This window comes from Triticum aestivum, chromosome 2D (assembly GCF_018294505.1).
Source record: "Triticum aestivum cultivar Chinese Spring chromosome 2D, IWGSC CS RefSeq v2.1, whole genome shotgun sequence".
Taxonomy (NCBI): Eukaryota; Viridiplantae; Streptophyta; class Magnoliopsida; order Poales; family Poaceae; genus Triticum; species Triticum aestivum.
In genome coordinates, this window is record NC_057799.1 from 368,510,563 (window position 1) to 368,534,101 (window position 23,539).

The window sequence follows — 23,539 nt, forward strand, 5'->3', positions numbered from 1 at the left end:
TATCGTTGTGGTTTTGATGCGTAGGTAAGAACGGTTCTTGCTAAGCCCGTAGCAGCCACGTAAAATTTGCAACAACAAAGTAGAGGACGTCTAACTTGTTTTTGCAGGGCATGTTGTGATGTGATATGGTCAAGACATGATGCTAAATTTTATTGTATGAGATGATCATGTTTTGTAACCGAGTTATCGGCAACTGGCAGGAGCCATATGGTTGTCGCTTTATTGTATGCAATGCAATCGCCCTGTAATGCTTTACTTTATCACTAAGCGGTAGCGATAGTCGTAGAAGCATAAGATTGGCGAGACGACAACGATGCTACGATGGAGATCAAGGTGTCGCGCCGGTGACGATGGTGATCATGACGGTGCTTCGGAGATGGAGATCACAAGCACAAGATGATGATGGCCATATCATATCACTTATATTGATTGCATGTGATGTTTATCTTTTATGCATCTTATCTTGCTTTGATTGACGGTAGCATTATAAGATGATCCCTCACTAAATTATCAAAGTATAAGTGTTCTCCCTGAGTATGCACCGTTGCGAAAGTTCTTCGTGCTGAGACACCACGTGATGATCGGGTGTGATAGGCTCTACGTTCAAATACAACGGGTGCAAAACAGTTGCACACGCGGAATACTCAGGTTAAACTTGACGAGCCTAGCATATAACAGATATGGCCTCGGAACACGGAGACCGAAAGGTCGAGCGTGAATCATATAGTAGATATGATCAACATAGTGATGTTCACCGTTGAAACTACTCCATCTCACGTGATGATCGGACATGGTTTAGTTGATATGGATCACGTGATCACTTAGAGGATTAGAGGGATGTCTATCTAAGTGGGAGTTCTTAAGTAATATGATTAATTGAACTTAAATTTATCATGAACTTAGTCCTGATAGTATTTTGCAAATTATGTTGTAGATCAATAGCTCGCGTTGTTGCTTCCCTGTGTTTATTTTTGATATGTTCCTAGAGAAAAATTATGTTGAAAGATGTTAGTAGCAAAGATGCGGATTGGATCCGTGATCTGAGGATTATCCTCATTGCTGCACAGAAGAATTATGTCCTTGATGCACCGCTAGGTGACAGACCTATTGCAGGAGCAGATGCAGACGTTATGAACGTTTGGCTAGCTCAATATGATGACTACTTGATAGTTTAGTGCACCATGCTTAACGGCTTAGAATCGGGACTTCAAAGACGTTTTGAACGTCATGGACCATATGAGATGTTCCAGGAGTTGAAGTTAATATTTCAAGCAAATACCCGAGTTGAGAGATATGAAGTCTCCAACAAGTTCTATAGCTAAAAGATGGAGGAGAATAGCTCAAGCAGTGAGCATGTGCTCAGATTGTCTGGGTACTACAATCGCTTGAATCAAGTGGGAGTTAATCTTCCAGATAAAATAGTGATTGACAGAATTCTCTAGTCACCATCACCAAGTTAGTAGAACTTCGTGATGAACTATAGTATGCAAGGGATGACGAAAGTAATTCCCGAGCTCTTCGTGATGCTGAAATCGACGAAGGTAGAAATCAAGAAAAACATCAAGTGTTGATGGTTGACGAGACCACTAGTTTCAAGAAAAGGGCAAAGGGAAGAAGGGGAACTTCAAGAAGAACGGCAAGCAAGTTGCTGCTCAAGTGAAGAAGCCCAAGTCTGGTCCTAAGCCTGAGACTAAGTGCTTCTACTGCAAAGGGACTGGTCACTGGAAGCGGAACTACCCCAAGTATTTGGTGGATAAGAAGGATGGCAAAGTGAACAAAGGTATATTGGATATACATGTTATTGATGTGTACTTTACTAGTGTTTATAGCAACCCCTCGGCATTTGATACTGGTTCAGTTGCTAAGAGTAGTAACTCGAAACGGGAGTTGCAGAATAAACAGAGACTAGTAAAAGGCGAGGTGACGATGTGTGTTGGAAGTAGTTCCAAGATTGATATGATCATCATCGCACACTCCCTATACTTTCGGGATTAGTGTTGAAACTAAATAAGTGTTATTTGGTGTTTGCGTTGAGCATGAATATGATTTGATCATGTTTGTTGCAATACGGTTATTCATTTAAATTAGAGAATAATTGTTGTTCTGTTTACATGAATAAAACCTTCTATGGTCATACACCCAATAAAATGGTTTGTTGGATCTCGATCGTAGTGATACACATATTCATAATAATGAAGCCAAAAGATGCAAAGTTAATAATGATAGTGCAACTTATTTGTGGCACTGCCGTTTAGGTCATATTGGTGTAAAGCGCATGAAGAAACTCCATGCTGATGGGATTTTGGAATCACTTGATTATGAATCACTTGATGCTTGCGAACCGTGCCTCTTGGGAAAGATGACTAAAACGCCGTTCTCCGGAACTATGGAGAGAGCAACAGATTTGTTGGAAATCATACATACAGATGTATGTGGTCCGATGAATGTTGAGGCTCGTGGCGGATATCGATATTTTCTCACCTTCACAGATGATTTAAGCAGATATGGGTATATCTACTTAATGAAACACAAGTCTGAAACATTTGAAACGTTCAAAGAACTTCAGAGTGAAGTGAAGAATCATCGTAACAAGAAAATAAAAGTTTCTATGATATGATCGCAGAGGTAAAATATTTGAGTTACGAGTTTGGCCTTCAATTAAAACAATGTGGAATAGTTTCACAAACTCATGCCACCTGGAACACCACAGCATAATGGTGTGTCCGAACGTCATAACCGTACTTTATTGAATATAGTACAATCTATGATGTCTCTTACCGATTTGCCACTATCGTTTTGGGGTTATGCATTAGAACAGCTACATTCACGTTAAAACGACACCATCTAAATCCGTTGAGACGACACCATATGAACTGTGGTTTGGCAAGAAACCAAAGTTGTCATTTCTTAAAGTTTGGGGTTGCGATGCTTATGTGAAAAAGTTTCATCCTGATAAGCTCAAACCCAAATCGGAGAAATGTGTCTTCATAGGATACCCAAAGGAGACAGTTGGGTACACCTTCTATCACAGATCCGAAGGCAAGACATTCGTTGCTAAGAATGGATCCTTTCTAGAGAAGGAGTTTCTCTCAAAAGAAGTGAGTGGGAGGAAAGTAGAACTTGATGAGGTAATTGTACCTGCTCCCTTATTGGAAAGTAGTTCATCACAGAAATCTGTTCCTGTGACTACTACACCAATTAGTGAGGAAGCTAATGATGATGATCATGTAACTTCAGATCAAGTTACTACCGAACCTCGTAGGTCAACCAGAGTGAGATCCGCACCAGAGTGGTACGGTAATCCTGTTCTGGAGGTCATGTTACTTGACCATGACGAACCTACGAACTATGAGGAAGCGATGATGAGCCCAGATTCCGCAAAATGGCTTGAGGCCATGAAATCTGAGATGGGATCCATGTATGAGAACAAAGTGTGGACTTTGGTTGACTTGCCCGATGATCGGCAAGCCATAGAAAATAAATGGATCTTCAAGAGGAAGACGGACGCTGATAGTAGTGTTACTATCTACAAAGCTAGACTTGTCGAAAAAGGTTTTTGACAAAGTTCAAGGTGTTGACTACGATGAGATTTTCTCACTCGCAGCGATGCTTAAGTCTGTCCGAATCATGTTAGCAATTGCCGCATTTTATGAAATCTGGCAAATGGATAAACAAAACTGCATTCCTTAATGGATTTATTAAAGAAGAGTTGTATATGATGCAACCAGAAGGTTTTGTCAATCCTAAAGGTGCTAACAAAATATGCAAGCTCCAGCGATCCATCTATGGACTGGTGCAAGCATCTCGGAGTTGGAATATACGCTTTGATAAGTTGATCAAAGGATATAGTTTTATACAGACTTGCGGTGAAGCCTGTATTTACAAGAAAGTGAGTGGGAGCACTACAACATTTCTGATAAGTATATGTGAATAACATATTGTTGATCGGAAATAATGTAGAATTATTCTGCAAAGCATAAAGGAGTATTTGAAAGGAGTTTTTCAAAGAAGGACCTCGGTGAAGCTGCTTACATATTGAGCATCAAGATCTATAGAGATAGATCAAGACGCTTGATAAGTTTTTCAATGAGTACATACCTTGACAAGATTTTGAAGTAGTTCAAAATGGAACAGTCAAAGAAAGAGTTTCTTGCCTGTGTTACAAGGTGTGAAATTGAGTAAGACTCAAAGCCTGACCACGGCAGAAGATAGAAAGAGAATGAAAGTCATTCCCTATGCCTCGGCCATAGGTTCTATAAAGTATGCCATGCTGTGTACCAGATCTATTGTATACCCTACACTGATTTTGGCAAGGGAGTACAATAGTGATCTAGGAGTAGATCACTGGACAGCGGTCAAAATTATCCTTAGTGGAATAAGGATATGTTTCTCGATTATGGAAGTGACAAAAGGTTCGTCGTAAAGGGTTACGTCGATGCAAGTTTTGACACTAATCTAGATGACTCTAAGTCTCGGTCTAGATACAAACTGAAAGTGGGAGCAATTAGCTAGAGTAGCTCCGTGCAGAGCATTGTAGACATAGAAAATTTGCAAAATACTTACGGATCTGAATGTGACAGACCCGTTGACTAAAATTATCTCACAAGCAAAACATGATCACACCTTAGTACTCTTTGGGTGTTAATCACATAGCGATGTGAACTAGATTATTGACTCTAGTAAACCCTTTGGGTGTTGGTCACATGACGATGTGAACTATGGGTGTTAATCACATGGTGATGTGAACTATTGATGTTAAATCACATGGCGATGTGAACTAGATTATTGACTCTAGTGCAAGTGGGAGACTGAAGGAAATATGCCCTAGAGGCAATAATAAAGTTATTATTTATTTCCTTATATCATGATAAATGTTTATTATTCATGCTAGAATTGTATTAACCGGAAACATAATACATGTGTGAATACATAGACAAACAGAGTGTCACTAGTATGCCTCTACTTGACTAGCTCGTTGATCAAAGATGGTTATGTTTCCTAGCCATAGACATGAGTTGTCATTTGATTAACGGGATCACATCATTAGGAGAATGATGTGATTGACTTGACCCATTCCGTTAGCTTAGCACTCGATCGTTTAGTATGTTGCTATTGCTTTCTTCATGACTTATACATGTTCCTATGACTATGAGATTATGCAACTCCCGTTTACCGGAGGAACACTTTGTGTGCTACCAAACGTCACAACGTAACTGGGTGATTATAAAGGTGCTCTACAGGTGTCTCCAAAGGTACTTGTTGGGTTGGCGTATTTCGAGATTAGGATTTGTCACTCCGATTGTCGGAGAGGTATCTCTGGGCCCTCTCGGTAATGCACATCACTTAAGCCTTGCAAGCATTGCAACTAATGAGTTTGTTGCGGGATGATGTATTACGGAACGAGTAAAGAGACTTGCCGGTAACGAGATTGAACTAGGTATTGAGATACCGACGATCGAATCTCGGGCAAGTAACATACCGATGACAAAGGGAACAACGTATGTTGTTATGCGGTCTGACCGATAAAGATCTTCGTAGAATATGTAGGAGCCAATATGGGCATCCAGGTCCCGCTATTGGTTATTGACCAGAGAGGTGTCTCGGTCATGTCTACATAGTTCTCGAACCCGTAGGGTCCGCACGCTTAACGTTCGTTGACGATATAGTACTATGAGTTATGTATGTTGGTGACCGAATGTTGTTCGGAGTTTTGGATGAGATCACGGATATGACGAGGAACTCCGGAATGGTCCGGAAGTAAAGATTGATATGTGGATAGTAGTGTTTGATCTCCGGAAAGGTTCCGGAATCCATCGGAAGGGGTTCCGGATGTTTCCCGAAATGTTTGGGCACAAGAACACTTTATCTGGGCCAAAGGGCAAAGCCCATGAGGTTTTTGGAAAGCGCAAAAGGAAGTTTTGCGGAGTCCAGGGGCCAGACGGCAGGGTCCCTGGCGTCTGGGTCCAGACGCCGGGAACCCTGGCGTTTGGCCCTGGAGTCCGAGAAGGACTCTTGCCTTTCGGGTGAAACCGACTTTGTGGAAGCTTTTACTCCAAGTTTCGACCGAGGGCTCAACATATAAATAGAGGGGTAGGGCTAGCACCCAAGACAGATCAAGAAACACCAAGCCGTGCGCCGGCAACCCCGTCTCCTCTAGTTTATCCTCCGTCATAGTTTTCGTAGTGCTTAGGCGAAGCCCTGCGAAGATTGTTCTTCACCAACACCGTCACCACGCCGTCGTGCTGCCGGAACTCATCTACTACTTTGCCCCTCTTGCTGGATCAAGAAGGCGAGGACGTCACCGAGCCGAACATGTGCAGAACTCGGAGGTGCCGTGCTTTCGGTACTTGGATCGGTCGGATCATGAAGACATACGACTACATCAACCGCGTTGATACAACGCTTCTGCTTACGGTCTACGAGGGTACGTAGACAACACTCTCCCCTCTCGTTGCTATGCATCACCATGATCTTGCGTGTGCGTAGGAAATTTTTGAAATTACTATGTTCCCCAACAAAGGTTTTATTCATGCAAACAGAACAACAATTATTCTCTAGCTTACATGAATAACATTATTGCAATAAACATGACCCAATCATATTCATGCTCAACGCAAACACTAAATAACATTTATTTTAGGTTCAACACTAATCCCGAAAGTATAGGGAGTGTGCGATGATGATCATATCAATCTTGGAAACACTTCCAACTCACCTCGTCACTTCGCCCTTAACTAGTCTTTGTTCATTCTGCAATTCCCGTTTCGAGTTACTACTCTTAGCAACTGAACCAGTATCAAATACCTAGGGGTTGCTATAAACACTAGTAAACTACACATCAATAACATGTATATCAAATATACTTTTGTTCACTTTGCCATCCTTCTTATCCGCCAAATACTTGGGGTGGTTCCGCTTCTAGTGACCAGTCCCTTTGTAGTAGAAGCAATTAGTCTCAGGCTTAGGTCCAGACTTGGGCTTCTTCACTTGAGCAGCAACTTGCTTACCGTTCTTCTTGAATTTCCCCTTCTATCCCTTTGCCCTTTTTCTTGAAACTAGTGATCTTGTTAACCATCAACACTTGATGCTCTTTCTTGATTTCTACCTTCGTCGATTTCAGTATCGCGAAGAGCTTGGGAATTACTTTCGTCATCCCTTGCATATTATAGTTTATCACGAAGTTCTAATAACTTGGTGATGGTGACTAGAGAATTCTGTCAATCACTATTTTATCTGGAAGATTAACTCCCACTTGATTCAAGCGATTGTAGTATCCAGACAATCTGAGCACATGCTCACTGCTTGAGCTATTCTCCTCCATCTTTTAGCTATAGAACTTGTTGGAGACTTCATATCTCTCAACTCGGGTATTTGCTTGAAATATTAACTTCAACTCCTGGAACATCTCATATGGTCCATGACGTTCAAAACATCTTTGAGGTCCCGATTCTAAGCCGTTAAGCATGGTGCACTAAACTATCAAGTAGTCATCATATTGAGTTAGCCAAACGTTCATAACGCCTGCATCTTCTCCTGCAATAGGTCTGTCACCTAGCGGTGCATCAAGGACATAATTCTTCTGTGCAGCAATGGGGATAAACCTCAGATCACGGACCCAGTCCACATCATTGCTACTAACATCTTTCAACTCAGTTTTCTCTAGGAACATATCAAAATAAAACAAGGGAGCTAAACGCGAGCTATTGATCTACAACATAGATATGCTAATACTACCAGGACTAAGTTCATGATAAATTAAAGTTCAATTAATCATATTACTTAAGAACTCCCACTTAGATAGACATCCCTCTAATCATCTAAGTGATCACGTGATCCATATCAACTAAACCATGTCCGATCATCACGTAAGATGGAGTAGTTTCAATGGTGAACATCACTATGTTGATCATATCTACTATATGATTCACGCTCGACCTTTCGGTCTCAGTGTTCCGAGGCCATATCTGCATATGCTAGGCTCGTCAAGTTTAACTTGAGTATTCCGCGTGTGCAACTGTTTTGCACCCGTTGTATTTGAACGTAGAGCCTATCACACCCGATCATCACATGGCGTCTCAGCACGAAGAACTTTCGCAACGGTGCATACTCAGGGAGAACACTTATACCTTGAAATTTAGTGAGAGATCATCTTATAATGCTACTGTCGATCTAAGCAAAATAAGATGCATAAAATATAAACATCACATGCAATCAATATAAGTGATATGATATGGCCATCATCATCTTGTGCTTGTGATCTCCATCTCCGAAGCACCGTCATGATCACCATCGTCACCGGCGCGACACCTTGATCTCCATCGTAGCATCGTTGTCGTCTCGCCAACTATTGCTTCTACGACTATCGCTACCGCTTAGTGATAAAGTAAAGCTATTACAGGGCGATTGTATTGCATACAATAAAGCGACAACCATAAGGCTCCTGCCAGTTGCCGATAACTCGGTTACAAAACATGATCATCTCATTCAATAAAATATAGCATCATGCCTTGACCATATCACATCACAACATGCCCCGCAAAAGCAAGTTAGACGTCCTCTACTTTGTTGTTGCAAGTTTTACGTGGCTGCTACGGGCTGAGCAAGAACCGTTCTTACCTACGCATCAAAACCACAACGATAGTTTGTCAAGTTAGTGCTGTTTTAACCTTCTCAAGGACCGGGCGTAGCCACACTCGGTTCAACTAAAGTTGGAGAAACTGACACCCGCCAACCACCTGTGTGCAAAGCACGTCGGTAGAACCAGTCTCGCGTAAGCGTACGCATAATGTCGGTCTGGGCCGCTTCATCCAACAATACTGCCGAACCAAAGTATGACATGCTGGTAAGCAGTATGACTTGTATCGCCCACAACTCACTTGTGTTCTACTCGTGCATATAACATCTACGCATAAAACCTGGCTCGGATGCCACTGTTGGGGAACGTAGTAATTTCAAAAAAAATCCTACGCACACACAAGATCATGGTGATGCATAGCAACGAGAGGGGAGAGTGTGTCCACGTACACTACTGGAATCAGGGATTTTGCCGTCTGCCAGTTCTTTGCCGTCCGCTAGCAGACGGCAAAGAAGGTCTTTGCCATCAGTACCAAAAAGCAGACGGCCAACAACTGGCAGACGGCAAAGAAGGTCTTTGCCATCTGTCACTTCTTTGCCGTCTGCTGGCTGACGGCAAAGAGAGAGGTGGCCCCCACTAACGAGCCGATTAGAAAAAACTTAACGGCCCCCTCTTTGCCTTCTGCTAGCAGACGGCAAAGATAAAAAAGCGGACGGCAAAGGCTTGGCCGTCGGCAAAGGCTAACTAACCTAACCTAACTAACGGCCGATCGAGCCCCCCCCCGCCCATTACTCCTCTCTGTTTCTCTCCCTCTCTCCTCCCTGACGCCACGCCACCAGATCCACCCACCGCCGCCCCCTCCGTGCGCCGCCGCCCCCGCCACCGCCCCCGCTTGCCCCGTTGCCCCACCACCCCGCCGTCCCCACCCCACCCGCCGATGCCCCATCGCCCCACCATCCCGCCGCCCGGCGCCGCCCCCGCCCCCACCCCCGCTTGCCCCGTCGCCCCACCACCCCGCCGCCCCCACCCCACCCGCCGACGCCCCGTCGCTCCACCATCCCGGCGCCCCGACGCGCCACCACGTCGCCGGCCCACCCGCCCCACTGCCCCGACCGTCCCATTGTTCCGGTGAGTTATTTTTTTTTCTGTTTTTTCATTTTTTTGCTGTTTAATTGTTAGTGATAGATTTAGTGCTAGATATGTGTTATATAGTGTTAGTGTTAGAAGAAGAGAAGAAAAGAAGTAGAAGAAAAAAGAATATGTAGAAGAAAAGAAGAAGAAGAAGAAGAAGAAAAGAAGTAGAAGAAGTAGAAGAAGAAGAAAAGAAAAGAAGTAGAAAAAAGATGAAAAAAGAAGAAGAAGAAAAGAAGTAGAAGAAGAAGAAAGGAAGAAAAGAAAAGAAGTGGAAAAAAGATGAAAAAAGAAGAAGAAGAAAAGAAGTAGAAGAAGTAGAAGAAGAAGAAAAGAAGAAACGAAAAGAAGTAGAAAAAAGATGAAAGAAGAAGAAGAAAGGAAAGAAGAAGAAGAAGAGAAAGAAAAAAGAAGAAGGATAGAAGGAAACACCCCGACCCCCTGACCCCGACACCACACCTCGACACCCCGACCCCCTGACCCCGACACCCCGACCCCGACACCACACCCCGACCCCGACACCACACCCCGACACCCCGACCCCGACACGACACCCCGACACCCCGACCCCCTGACCCCGACACCCCGACACCGACACCACACCCCGACACGACACCCCGACCCCCTGACCCCCTGACCCCGACACCCCGACCCCGAACCAGACCCCGACACCCCGACCCCGACACGACACCCCGACCCCGAAACAGCACCCCAACCCCGACACGGCACCCCGACACCGACACGACACCCCGACCCCCGACACCTCCCAAAAAGGTGCTCTTTGGCCATCCAGAGGCCGACGGGGTCATATATTTGTGAATTATGAGTTAGGTCATATATTTTTCGATTTTGTTATGAAAAACATCATATATAATTGTGTTGATCGGATAGATTTAAATGTGCAGTTGTTTCATCGCTATGAGGTTTGGTGTTCGACGACCTCGCCGTGCGTTTGACGAGCTCTGCCCCTTCGTTCGTGGGTGAGCACAAATGACATGTCCTCCTCCCCCATTAATTATTTGCTCTGTTCCGGTGTTCGTGCCGATGAAACTTGATAGCTAGCTATATATGTGTCTTGAATCATCAGTATGCGTAACCAATATGTGTCTCCCGTTTGAAAGTGTTATAGTTATAAATATGCATGCATTTGCATATTTATAACCTTGATTCTTTCGAATTTTATGTTGTACTAATTTCGTTTACTCTTTGTCATGGCAGGTGTTGAAAGATGGTGGGCGCTGGTAAGTTTCTTCTAGTGTTTTGCTTAACAAATGCATAAAGACCTAGACTTAGCCTTATTTCCTCCAATATGCTTACCACAATGACCTAGAGTTAGCTTCTTTTCCTCCAAAATGACTTAATAAGCTTACCGACCTCCAAAACCATCCATTTTACCTAAGTTAGCTCTAAAACGATCTATACTTAGCTTTGTTTCCTCCAAAATGACCTAAGTTAGATCTAGTATGCTTAGTTAACTAGGTTTGCTCAATAATGACATGTACTTAGCTTACTTATGTAAAAAATGGCATAATTAGCTTAGTTAGCTCATAAACAATCTATTTTACCTAAGTTAGCTCTAAAATGACCCATTATACCTTAGTTAGCTCATAAATGATCCATTTTACCCAAGTTAGCTCTAAAATGACCCATTTTACCTAGACTAACTCCAAAATGATCCATTTTACCTATGTTAGCTCTAAAATGACCCATTTTACCTAGGTTAGCTCCAAAATGACCCATCTTACCTAGGTTAGCTCCAAAATGATGCATTTTACCCAAGTTAGCTCTAAAATGACCCATTTTACCTAGATTAGCTCATAAACGATCCATTTCACCTAGGTTAGCTCACAAACGATCCATTTTACCTAGTTTAGCTCCAAAATGACCCATCACACCTAGGTTAGCTATAAAATGATGCATTTTACCAAAGTTAGCTCATAAACGATCTATTTCACCTAGGTTAGCTCATAAACGATCCATTTCACCTAACTTAGCTAAAAAACGATCCATTTCACCTAGGTTAGCTCCAAAATGACCCATCTTACCTAGGTTAGCTCTAAAATGATGCATTATACCTAAGCTAGCTCATAAACGATCTATTTCACCTAGGTTAGCTCATAAACGATCCATTTCAACTAAGTTAGCTCATAAATGATCCATTTCACCTAAGTTAGCTCATAAATGGCATATACTTCTTCTTCTAGTCACCTTTTTCTAACTTTCTTATTTGCCTTTTTGCAGATTTCATTCACTTCACGGAAGCTAGCTTGCTATGATGGAGTGCTTGTTTTTTCTTTCATTCTCCTCTAGTATTCTTCTAGCTTGTTATGATGGAACTTGCTATCTTGATGAAACTTTGCATTGTAATATGTATGAATGGAACAATGTGTATATGCAACTTGCTATGTATGAATGGATGGAACTATATATGTATGCACGATGAAACTTATGTGCTGGATATGTCATATGTTTGCTGTTAAATAGCCCTGTGAAATATATATATATATATATGTCATATATTTGCTGTGAAAATTGCTGGATTTAAAAAAACAGAAAAAAGAGGCACCTTTGCCGTCAGCCGCTGATGGCAAAGGCGCCTTTGCCGTCCGCCGCGGACGGCAAAGAAGCCACGCGGCGGCCACCTGTGCTCCCTAGGAGCTGATCCATTTGGTCAGTTTGCCTACAGCGGCGGACGGCAAAGGCTTTGCCTACAGTGGCAGACGGCAAAGACTTGTCCCGCAGTGACGTCCAGCTGACGTCATTCGGCGGACGGCAAAGGCCGGATGCTCTTTGCCGTCAGCGCCGGACGGCAAAGGCTGCCGTTAGCCGCCTAACGGACTAACAGCACATTTATTGCCGTCGGCTTTCTTTGCCGTCCGCCGCTGATGGCAAAGGCCCCTTTGTCGTCCGCTTCAGAAAGCAGACGGCAAAGAAGCTCTTTACCATAGCCTACTTTGCCGGAGCCTTTTACCGTCCGCAGCAGACGGCAAAGGCCTTTGCCATCCGCCATCCTTGCCTTTGCCGTCTGCCGTGGCAGACGGCAAAGTAGTTGATTCCTGTAGTGGTACCCTCGTAGACCGAAAGCGGAAGCGTTAGCACAACGCGGTTGATGTAGTCTTATGTCTTCACGATCCGACCGATCAAGCACCGAACGCACGACACCTCCGAGTTCTGCACACGTTCAACTCGATGACGTCCCTCGAACTCCGATCCGGCCGAGCTTTGAGGAAGAGTTCCGTCAGCACGACGGCGTGGTGACGATGATGATGTTCTACCGACGCAGGGGTTCGCCTAAGCACCGCAACAATATGATCGAGGTGGATTATGGTGGAGGGGGCACCGCACACGGCTAAAAGATCAATGATCAATTGTTGTGTCTATGGGGTGCCCCCTGGCCACGTATATAAAGGAGTGGAGGAGGGGGAGAGGGCCGGCCCTTATGGCGCGCCCTGGAGGAGTCCTACTCCCACCGGGAGTAGGATTCCTCCCGTTCCAAGTAGTAGGAGTAGGAGACAAGGAAGGGGAAGAGGGAAGAGAAGGAAGGAGGGGGCACCGCCCCTCCCCCTAGTCCAATTCGGACTAGTCATTGGGGGGGGGGGGGTTGCCTCTCTCTCTCCCCTAAAGCCCAATAAGGCCCATATACTTCTTCCCCCGTATTCCCGTAACTCCCCGGTACTCCGAAAAATACCCGAACCACTCGGAACCTTTCTGATGTCCGAATATAGTCGTCCAATATGTCGATCTTTACGTCTCGACCATTTTGAGACTCCTCGTCATGACCCCGATCTCATTCAGGACTCCGAACTACCTTCGGTACATCAAATCACAAAACTCATAATACAATCGTCACCGAAACTTTAAGCGTGCGGACCCTACGGGTTCGAGAACTATGTAGACATGACCGAGACACGTCTCCAGCCAATAACTAATAGCGGAACCCGGATGCTCATATTGGTTCCCACATATTCTACGAAGATCTTTATCGGTCAAACCGCATAACAACATATGTTGTTCCCTTTGTCATCGGTATGTTACTTGCCTGAGATTCGATCGTCGGTATCTCAATACCTAGTTCAATCTCGTTACCGGCAAGTCTCTTTACTCATTCCGTAACACATCATCCCGTAACTATCTCATTAGTTACAATGCTTGCAAGGCTTATAGTGATGTGCATTACCGAGTGGGCCTAGAGATACCTCTCCAACAATCGGAGTGACAAATCCTAATCTCGAAATACGCCAACCCAAAAAGTACCTTTGGAGACACCTGTAGAGCACCTTTATAATCACCCTGTTACGTTGTGATGTTTGGTAGCACACAAAGTGTTCCTCCGGTAAATGGGAGTTGCATAATCTCATAGTCATAGGAACATGTATAAGTCATGAAGAAAGCAATAGCAACATACTAAACGATCAAGTGCTAAGCTAACGGAATGGGTCAAGTCAATCACATCATTCTCCTAATAATGTGATCCATTAATCAAATGACAACTCATGTCTATGGCTAGGAAACATGACAATCTTTGATCAACGCGCTAGTCAAGTAGAGGCATACTAGTGACACTCGTTTGTCTATGTATTCACACATGTACCATGTTTCCGGTTAATACAATTCTAGCATGAATAATAAACATTTATCATGATATAAGGAAATAAATACTAACTTTATTATTGCCTCTAGGGCATATTTCCTTCAGTCTCCCACTTGCACTAGAGTCAATAATCTAGTTCACATCGCCATGTGATTTAACACCAATAGTTCACATCACCATGTGATTAACACCCATAGTTCACATCGTCATGTGACCAACACCCAAAGGGTTTACTAGAGTCAGTAATCTAGTAAAACATATAAACTCATAATATAACTGTCATCGAAACGTTAAGCGTGCGGACCCTACGGGTTCGAGAACTATGCAGACATGACCAAGACACATCTCCGGTCAATAACCAATAGCGGAACCTGGATGCTCATATTGGCTCCCATATATTCTACGAAGATCTTTATCGGTCAGACCGCATAACAACATACGTTGTTCCCTTTGTCATCGGTATGTTACTTACCCGAGATTCGATCGTCGGTATCTCAATACCTAGTTCAATCTCGTTACCGGCAAGTCTCTTTACTCGTTCCGTAATACATCATCCCGCAACTAACTCATTAGTTGCAATGCTTGCAAGGCTTATAGTGATGTGCATTACCAAGTGGGCCCAGAGATACCTCTCCAACAATCGGAGTGACAAATCCTAATCTCGAAATACGCCAACCCAACAAGTACCTTTGGAGACACCTGTAGAGCACATTTATAATCACCCAGTTACGTTGTGACATTTGGTAGCACACAAAGTGTTCCTCCGGTAAACGGGAGTTGCATAATCTCATAGTCATAGGAACATGTATAAGTCATGAAGAAAGCAATAGCAGAATACTAAACGATCGTGTGCTAAGCTAACGAAATGGGTCAAGTCAATCACATCATTGTTCTAATGATGTGATCCCGTTAATCAAATGACAACTCATGTCTATGGCTAGGAAACATAACCATCTTTGATCAACGAGCTAGTCAAGTAGAGGCATACTAGTGACACTCTGTTTGTCTATGTATTCACACATGTACCATGTTTCCGGTTAATACAATTCTAGCATGAATAAACATTTATCATGATATAAGGAAATAAATAATAACTTTATTATTGCCTCTAGGGCATATTTCCTTCAGGTGGGGGGCGCTGGGGGGCGCCGGGCGAATCGTTTTTGGCGCGAAAGAGCCGCGGGCCCTCCTTGCCAGCGACTCGTCTCTCCTCTCGCCGCTTCGTCGTCCTCATCGCCTCGCTTCCCGTGGCGAATCAATGCCAAAGCTGCCGCGCCGGTCAGCCTCCTCCATTGATGCCTCACGGGCGGCGCAGTGAAGACCGTACGCCGCGCGTCCCTCGCCCGCCACGCGTACACACGGCGGCCACGCGTACGCGCGGCGCCCCCGCCTATATAAGCCGACCCACAGCGCGCCGGTGACACACAGACGCGCCATTTCTCCCCCATTCCTCCCTCTCCTCTCGCCGTCGCCAGTTCACCATGGCCGAGCGCTTCCCAGGTGACGGCGCGGCGGCGAACGGCTTCGGCCGCCGCCACCTTCACGAGGACGAAGCGAGGCTCCTCTACGAGGTCGAGTACCCGGTCCCGCCGGACATGCGGGTGCCCGGGACGTGGAGGATCAGCGCCGGCGGGGTCCCGGTGCCACCACCGCCCACCGGGGCGGCGCGGCGTGCGGAGATCGCGCGTATCCGTGCCTCCCTGCCGCGGGCGGCGAAGGAAGGTCCACGGTACGTCCCCGGCAGCCCGTTGTGGGAGCCGTACTTCCGCCGCCGCCACGCCGAGTAGCTCGAGGCCACCAACGGCGTCGTGCCCTCCGGAAGGCTCAACTCCGAAGGCCGGCGCCGATGGTGGGGCGTGCCCGGCCGCACGCTGAAGGCCGTCCTCGAGTACATTGAGGGTGGCAACACGCCGAGGCTGGAGTACCCCGCTCCCCCGTCCTTCTCTCGTCGGCGTGGGAGCTCGTGGACGCCGAGGTGCATGGACCCGGGGGCGTCCTCCTCCTCGTCCGGCCGGTCGTCCGGCTCCCCTGCCTCCGTCCCGTCAAGCCGGAGCCCCAGGACACGCCTGTCAGCGCGCGCACCCGCAGCTCCGGCGTCTGCATCGACGACTCTACCCCCGCCTCTGGCCGCCTCGTCCTCGTCAGGCCCAAGCCGGAGCCCGACCTCCCCGCGGAGTACGAGGAGATAGCTCGGCGCGGCTTCTCCGACGAGAACGCCCTACAGTGGGCGCGGGACGACTACCTCCGCAACGAGATGGTCCGGCAGCGCCGGGCCCTGGAGGAGATAGCCGCCCGCAAGCGTGGGCGCGAGGACGAGCACGGCGTGGTGATCCTCGACACCGACGACGACGAGGACGCCCCCGGACCGTCCAACCCGCCGCGCCAACCTGGGGAGGGTTGCAGCAGGGACGGCGGCCGCGGAGGAGGCGACGACGACGATGGCGGCGACGACTACACGCGGTTCTACAACCTCCTCGGCATGTAGAGCTGCAAGGGCGGCGGGCGGTGAGGAGCGGCGAGGGAGACGGCGGGCCTAGTAGCTTTTTTTTCTTCCTTTTTTGTAAAATATTTTAAATATGTATGAACTCGCCGTAGTTTGGTTGAATTTGCCGTGTTTGTACCAGAATTTAATTTTCAAAAAAAAAAACGTGGGCGCCGCGACTGGGGGCCATCACGCCCCAGCACGCGGTTTTGCGCCGGTGCGCCCCCAGGGGGCGATTTTCAGCGCCTCCTGGGGGGCCAACGGCTGGAGATGCTCTAACACCGCTCTTGTTGCAAGTGAGGTTGCACACGTGGATGGGTAGATCGAACGCCCCGCGTCCATCCAACGGTCAACCAGGCGACGGATGTTTTCTATGGCCGTCCTTCTTTTTTCGACTTCATTAGGCCTTGTACAATGTGAGGTGCTTAGAGAAATAAACCAGTTTTTTCTTAAGCACCGGTGCTTATTTGTACATGATATACGCTTCACTAAGCGTCTCTTCTGTAGAAATAGGCACCGGTGCTTCAGAAACGCCCGGTTTTTTTTAAGCATCTCTCTAAGCACCCCATTGTACAAGTCCTTATTATCCAGGCCTATAGCTTGTGAATCATCTGTCACCACACGCTGCTAGCGGGCCCCAGACGTCGGCGTCTCGCTGCCCGCGTCGCATCTCCAACCCCGCACGACCCATCTCTCCATGCTCCTCCGCCTCCTCTCGTCCGCCTCTCGCGCCATCGCAGCAAAACCTCACCCACCCCAAACCCTAGCAGCTGCTGCAGCTGGCGCCACCTCAACAACCCGGAAGCTCGCAGCCATGGCGGGTAACCGGGAGGCGTTCCGCGTGGCGGTGGGGAACACGCTCGAGCGGCGCCTCTTCTACGTGCCGTCCTTCAAGATCTACGGAGGCGTCGCGGGGCTCTATGACTACGGGCCGCCAGGGTGCGCCGTCAAGGCAAACGTCCTCGCCTTCTGGCGCCAGGTTGCCTGACATGCCTCTTTTCTACTACTTCGCGAGCTTGTAGAGTCCTGGTTTGACGAGATTCTTGATTGGGGGCGAGTCCTCGTGGGTTTCGAGGGGAATGTGGCCCCTTTCGCCTTTTTTGGTTATGAATTGTGGCGAGAGAGGCTCCAGTTGGTGCTACTTATACTGGGTGATCAGTTTTGGTCTCGACTTGCCGTGTTTGTTTTGCATTTGTATTACTTGTGGTGTCGTGTAGCATGTGCCCGTTGCTGAAATTGGCTAGCTTCCAATCAAGAAATGTGGCCACTTGACACTTTAGAGCTAAATTTTCCTCCTGTAATGTAAATTGGAGCGATCGTCTTTCTAGTTAAATCATTTTGTTGATCAGCAGCAAACTAGCCTGGTTTCCTCAACTTGTAAACTTTAGCTTTGTGAATATAGGAGATTAGGAGGAACTGATCACCTTATACTGAACTTGCTGCCTTAAATTCTACTACTTCCAAGCCATACTGTAGGTCTCCAAGGTGAAACCTTGACCATCAATTTATATGAAAGTATACCGTGTTCAGTAAAAACTTAAGTATACATTATTAAGCTATATTTCATGGTACATCTAGTAATATCAACTTAGTCGTAAGGATGTTGGTTCTTTTTGTATGCTGATGGTGAAACCTAATGCTGTTTGACTAGCAGAAATTCTAGAATGATCCACACTGTGACTCAGAGGGTCTAGAAAGTTGCAAATGTTGCTAGCTAATTTACTACCCCCTCTTAGTTACAGAAGGAATAGCAACCAACTTGGGCGCTCTGGTCAATGAGTCCACTTGCGCTGCCGAACCACTCACTGCTAGTCAGTTCATTCTGCCCCACACCGGAATCGATGGGAAGTCTCTTTGGGCCTATGGCGATAAATAAGAAAGAAAATGGGTACACAGAAAGCAAAATGATGGTAGACGTTTATTTTGTTGGCTTCCTCAGTATGCAACCCACACCTGTACAACTAGTACACTTGGAGTCAACCAACTCAGACACTCATATGACATTTGCACAAATGCCGGGTACACTGGTGATCCAGTTTGACCTCTGTGTGTGTGTGTGGGGGGGGGGGGGGGGGGGGGGCGGTGCCTCTTTCCTCTCTGTTCTGTATATCTCAACTGCTGGCTGGGCGCCTGCTCAGGGCCTAGTGACTGCTGGATTACTGCTATACTAGCTCCTAAGTTGATTTTGTTGATGCCCTGGAAAAAACAACCTATTTCAGTAACAAATAATTAGAAACCGCAATATTCATTAATGTTAGTGACAGACAAAAGTCACAATTCAGTGTTATTGAGATGTGCACTGAACGTTACCCCTATGATAACAAGAAAATGAGAAACGTTCCAAATCCATGCATTTAAATCTCGATGTATACATAAGGTATCATTCTAGTAATCTTTAGCATAGTATTATTTGATATATTTTCTTATGTAAATTCTGAGAACACAGTATTTATATTTTATGCATAGATAACCAACTTATCATCTACTTGTGTTTTTCTCCTCCTTAGCATTTCGTGTTGGAGGAAGGGATGCTTGAGGTGGACTGTCCATGTGTGACACCAGAAGTTGTCTTGAAGGCCTCTGGCCATGTCGAAAAGTTTACGGACTTGATGGTTAAAGATGAAAAGACAGGCAGCTGTTATCGTGCTGATCACTTACTCAAGGACTTCTGTAAGGAGAAGCTCGAGAATGACAATACATTGTCACCACAGAAGGAAGAAGAATTAAACCATATTCTTGCTGTCTTGGATGATCTGTCAGCAGAACAATTAGGCGCTAAGATTAAGGAGTATGGGATTGCTGCTCCTGACACAAAGAATCCATTGTCAGATCCATACCCCTTTAATCTCATGTTTCAGACTTCCATTGGACCATCAGGTTTGAGCGCAGGGTGAGATTGAAAACAGCTTAGTATGTTCTCTTTTGTTCAATATAGTTTTAGCTCATGTGCTACATCTGTTTTTCAGGTATATGAGGCCAGAGACAGCACAGGGTATCTTTGTGAACTTCAAAGACTTGTATTACTACAATGGCAACAAACTACCCTTCGCTGCAGCCCAAATCGGCCAGGCTTTCCGCAACGAGGCATGACTTAACTGCTTAATCTTCTGTTGGGATCTTTACTTTTATTATCAATTTTTCTTGGGTTTAGATCCTCTACTCATTGACACCTTTACAAGGGTTTATATTGATTACTCATTAACATATTTGCCGGTGTTTAATTTGCAATCTACCATGTGATGTAAAACATATGAAAAACTCTTTTTGATGGCATTGTTCATGTTTGGTACATAAAACAGTTTGTTTGTCGGGTATTCGGATTCAACATACAAGGAGCTCCTCTGTTTTTTGCCACTGGTTCAAGCTATCTTCTCCTTTCCACCATCAACAAAATGTACTTATTTATCTTGCTGCTGTTCCTTCAACACCCTGTTCTCTTTTGCCGTCCCGTCTGGGATTATTTTTTCCAAAGAAACCTTATGCTCTTACGAGACTGACAATGATCTTTTGGGGCCAAAACTAGCAGTGAGACAGTCAAAGCTAGTTGACCTGATGAAAATGACAAAAGAAGTTGTATTTTAACGAAGGTTATATGAATAATGTAACTCAATGGTAAAAATATGTTTTTACCAACGACTTATTATCCAGTTACTGTTGAGATGAACTGGAGTGGTTGTGGTGGAAACCGGTGCAATAACTACTAATAACTGTAGGGCATTGCTTAATAACCTCTGTGGTCTAAGACGAATTTGTTTCACTAGATATCTCCCCGTCAAGGCCTTCTAAGAGTCCGTGAATTTACGTTGGCGGAGATTGAGCACTTTGTGGACCCAGAGGACAAGTCTCATCCAAAGTTTAGTGATGTTTCTGATCTAGAGTTCCTGATGTTTCCGAGAGAAGATCAACTGACAGGAAGATCCGCCACTAGAGTTAGGCTCGGTGAAGCTGTTTCTGAGGTACTATTTTGTATACTTCTAGTATTGTCTAATTCCACTAATTTTGATGTATGTCTAAGTAACACTTGCTGCAACCGGCAGGGAACTGTGAACAATGAGACCCTTGGCTTCTTTATTGGAAGGGTCTATCTCTTCTTGACGCAGCTTGGGATTGACAAAGACCGTCTACGGTTCCGGCAGCATCTGCCAAATGAAATGGCTCACTATGCTGCTGATTGTTGGGATGCAGAGATTGAATGCTCTTATGGATGGATCGAGTGTGTTGGAATTGCTGATAGGTCAGCGTATGACTTGCGTGCCCACTCGGTATGTATCATCATTCGGTAGTACTGCGAGTAGAATGTTTTCTGTACTATACAACTGCGAAAGCTATCCGTCGGTATCAAACTCGAGAGCTGGATATTTCTTGTTGGAAAACCACTTGTACGGAATCGCAACCCTTCACCATTTCTTTTAGGTTAATGAGTTACTTTATGGATAATTGGAATTATATTGTCAAACATGTTTTGTTAGCTCAACTACTCTCCCATTAGAGTTTTTGAAAGTATTCGTCCCTTTTATTAAGAGATAAGTGCATTTTTCATCCACTAACTGTCGCCTCTTTGGTACTCCTTTGTTCTATAGTTCTAGACCAAAAAATAGTGGAGTGCTGACGTATTCCTGTGTGAAGTGTATTTTGCACATGACTATCCTAATAGAACTAATACTATCCTACTCTCTACATTGAGCAGGATAAAAGTGGTGTTCCACTCGAAGCTCATGAAAAATTCGCAGAGCCCAGAGAAGTGGAGGTGAGGCTTATTTATGATACAAGTTTCTCATTGTACACTGAATAATTGAATTATTACTACTGAAACATTTGCAGTTTGATGCTTTGGTGAGTTTCTCGAATTATCTTCTTTGCTAATGATAAGTTTCATCTTGGCACATTCAGAAGTTAGTTATAACCCCATCAAAGAAGGAGCTTGGTCTTGCATTCAAAGGGGACCAAAAGATGGTTCTCGAAGCATTGGAAGTAAGTTTCGTCTCCACATTGACTTGTCATATCTTATTGCTGTTGTGTTGGCCAACACTTAAGTTTCTCCGCTGACAGGCCATGGGTGAAACTGAAGCTCTGGGTATGAAAGCAGCTTTAGAGTCTAAAGGGGATGTTGAGTTTAAGGTTTGTACCCTTGGGAAGGATGTTACCATAAAGAGAAATATGGTTTCAATTAACATGGAGAAGAAAAAGGAACATCAAAGGAAGTTCACTCCTTCTGTCATAGAGCCATCATTTGGCATAGGGAGAATTATTTACTGCTTGTTCGAACATTGCTTCTATCAAAGGACTGGCAAGACAGATGATGAGCAGTTGAATGTGTTTCGTTTTCCCCCTCTTGTTGCTCCAATTAAGTGTACTGTGTTTCCACTGGTCAAGGTTGAGAAATTTGATGTTGTTGCCAAGAAAATTTCAAAAGCTTTGACAACAGCAGGGATTTCTCACATTATCGACATCACAGGTACCACTGAACTTATAGAAAACCATCGCGTTTATTTCTATTCTAGCCATATGAAGCGTTGCAATTTGCATATTATGATTGGTTCTCCATTTACACCTAAATTTTGCTTTTGATCTTTGGTTCACCTTACTGATATTTTCTCCTTCCAGAGTGAGATGGATGAGAACTAGTTCTTGATATTTTGTCGATTGACTGTAAACTGCTTGTGGTCGCTTGTAGGTCCAAAGTTCCACTAGGCATTCTTTGGTAAAATAGGTTAAATATCAAAACATTTAGTTAAAATGTTGATATTTACCGCATGAGATATCATCAATTTCTTAAACTTCTGTCCAGTTTGCTGCCTTGGTGAACTTCGATATTTGTTGCACTATTTCAGTGGATTATTTTATTGGAACCTGGTTTCTGTTTTCTTTTCAACATGTTTCTATTGAATGAATCATGCAACAGAATTCGTTCTTCAAAATAGGCTATTATGTCAATTTCCATACTAGACTATTTTTTTAGGACCCGAATATCCAGCAAACGTCAGATTTTTAGGCATGGCAAATTGAATATTTTTCATGGCAATTTATGTTCGTCGAGGATGGCAAGTTTAGTTGGCGAGCATCGCAAATTCGCCTCAGTTCATTTTTTGCCAGGAGGGGAAACACTATCTTGTACATTTGGCAAGTAATTTGTGCCTCTGGTACTACTTGTTGCAGGCACTTCGATTGGTAAGCGGTATGCAAGGACAGACGAAATCGGCGTCCCCCTGGCGATCACAGTCGACTCAACTACAAGTGTGACTGTTCGTGACCGGGACAGCAAGGATCAGATCCGTGTGGAGGTCGACGAGGTGGCTTTGGTTGTGAAGGAAGTGACCGATGGGCAGAGCACCTGGGCAGACATCATGTGGAGATACCCAGCACATACCGCCTTGGCCACCGATGAGGAAGAAGCTTCAGAAACCTGAAGGGTACAGTCGAAGAGTCTTCCATGGGTTGAATGATGTTTGGCTTCCTGAGTTTCCGATGTGTGTCCTGTTAACAGAAATACTAATAGAGCGTTGCCCTGTAATCCTAGTCCTGTTTTCCCTTCACGTATGGTTTTCATCCGTTCCCTGTCAATATTTACTGTATCTACATGCTCATCTCGTGTGATTAAATGGAAGAGACGTGTGCATGATTTTCTTTTGGTCGGATTGATATTGTTTGTCATGTGTGTTAGAGTTGTGTCGAATATTGTGTACAAGGTAGGTTACAGTTAGACTATGAGTTGTATTGTGTTTACATAGGATATGGAGTCGTGTCCTAGTAGGACACTTGT

General features: G+C 45.0%; 1 protein-coding gene across 1 annotated transcript; it reads left to right on the forward strand.

Annotated features, from left to right (window-relative positions):
• Positions 1-17,411: 17,411 nt before the first annotated feature.
• LOC123053184 (glycine--tRNA ligase, mitochondrial 1) lies at positions 17,412-23,407 on the forward strand. The gene is made up of 9 exons (XM_044476604.1): positions 17,412-17,758; positions 19,287-19,669; positions 19,746-19,863; positions 20,541-20,735; positions 20,817-21,041; positions 21,467-21,526; positions 21,670-21,750; positions 21,829-22,234; positions 22,936-23,407. The coding sequence occupies exons 1-9, from the start codon at positions 17,477-17,479 to the stop codon at positions 23,184-23,186; spliced, it is 2,001 nt and encodes a 666-aa protein (XP_044332539.1). The 5' UTR covers positions 17,412-17,476; the 3' UTR covers positions 23,187-23,407.
• Positions 23,408-23,539: the final 132 nt, after the last annotated feature.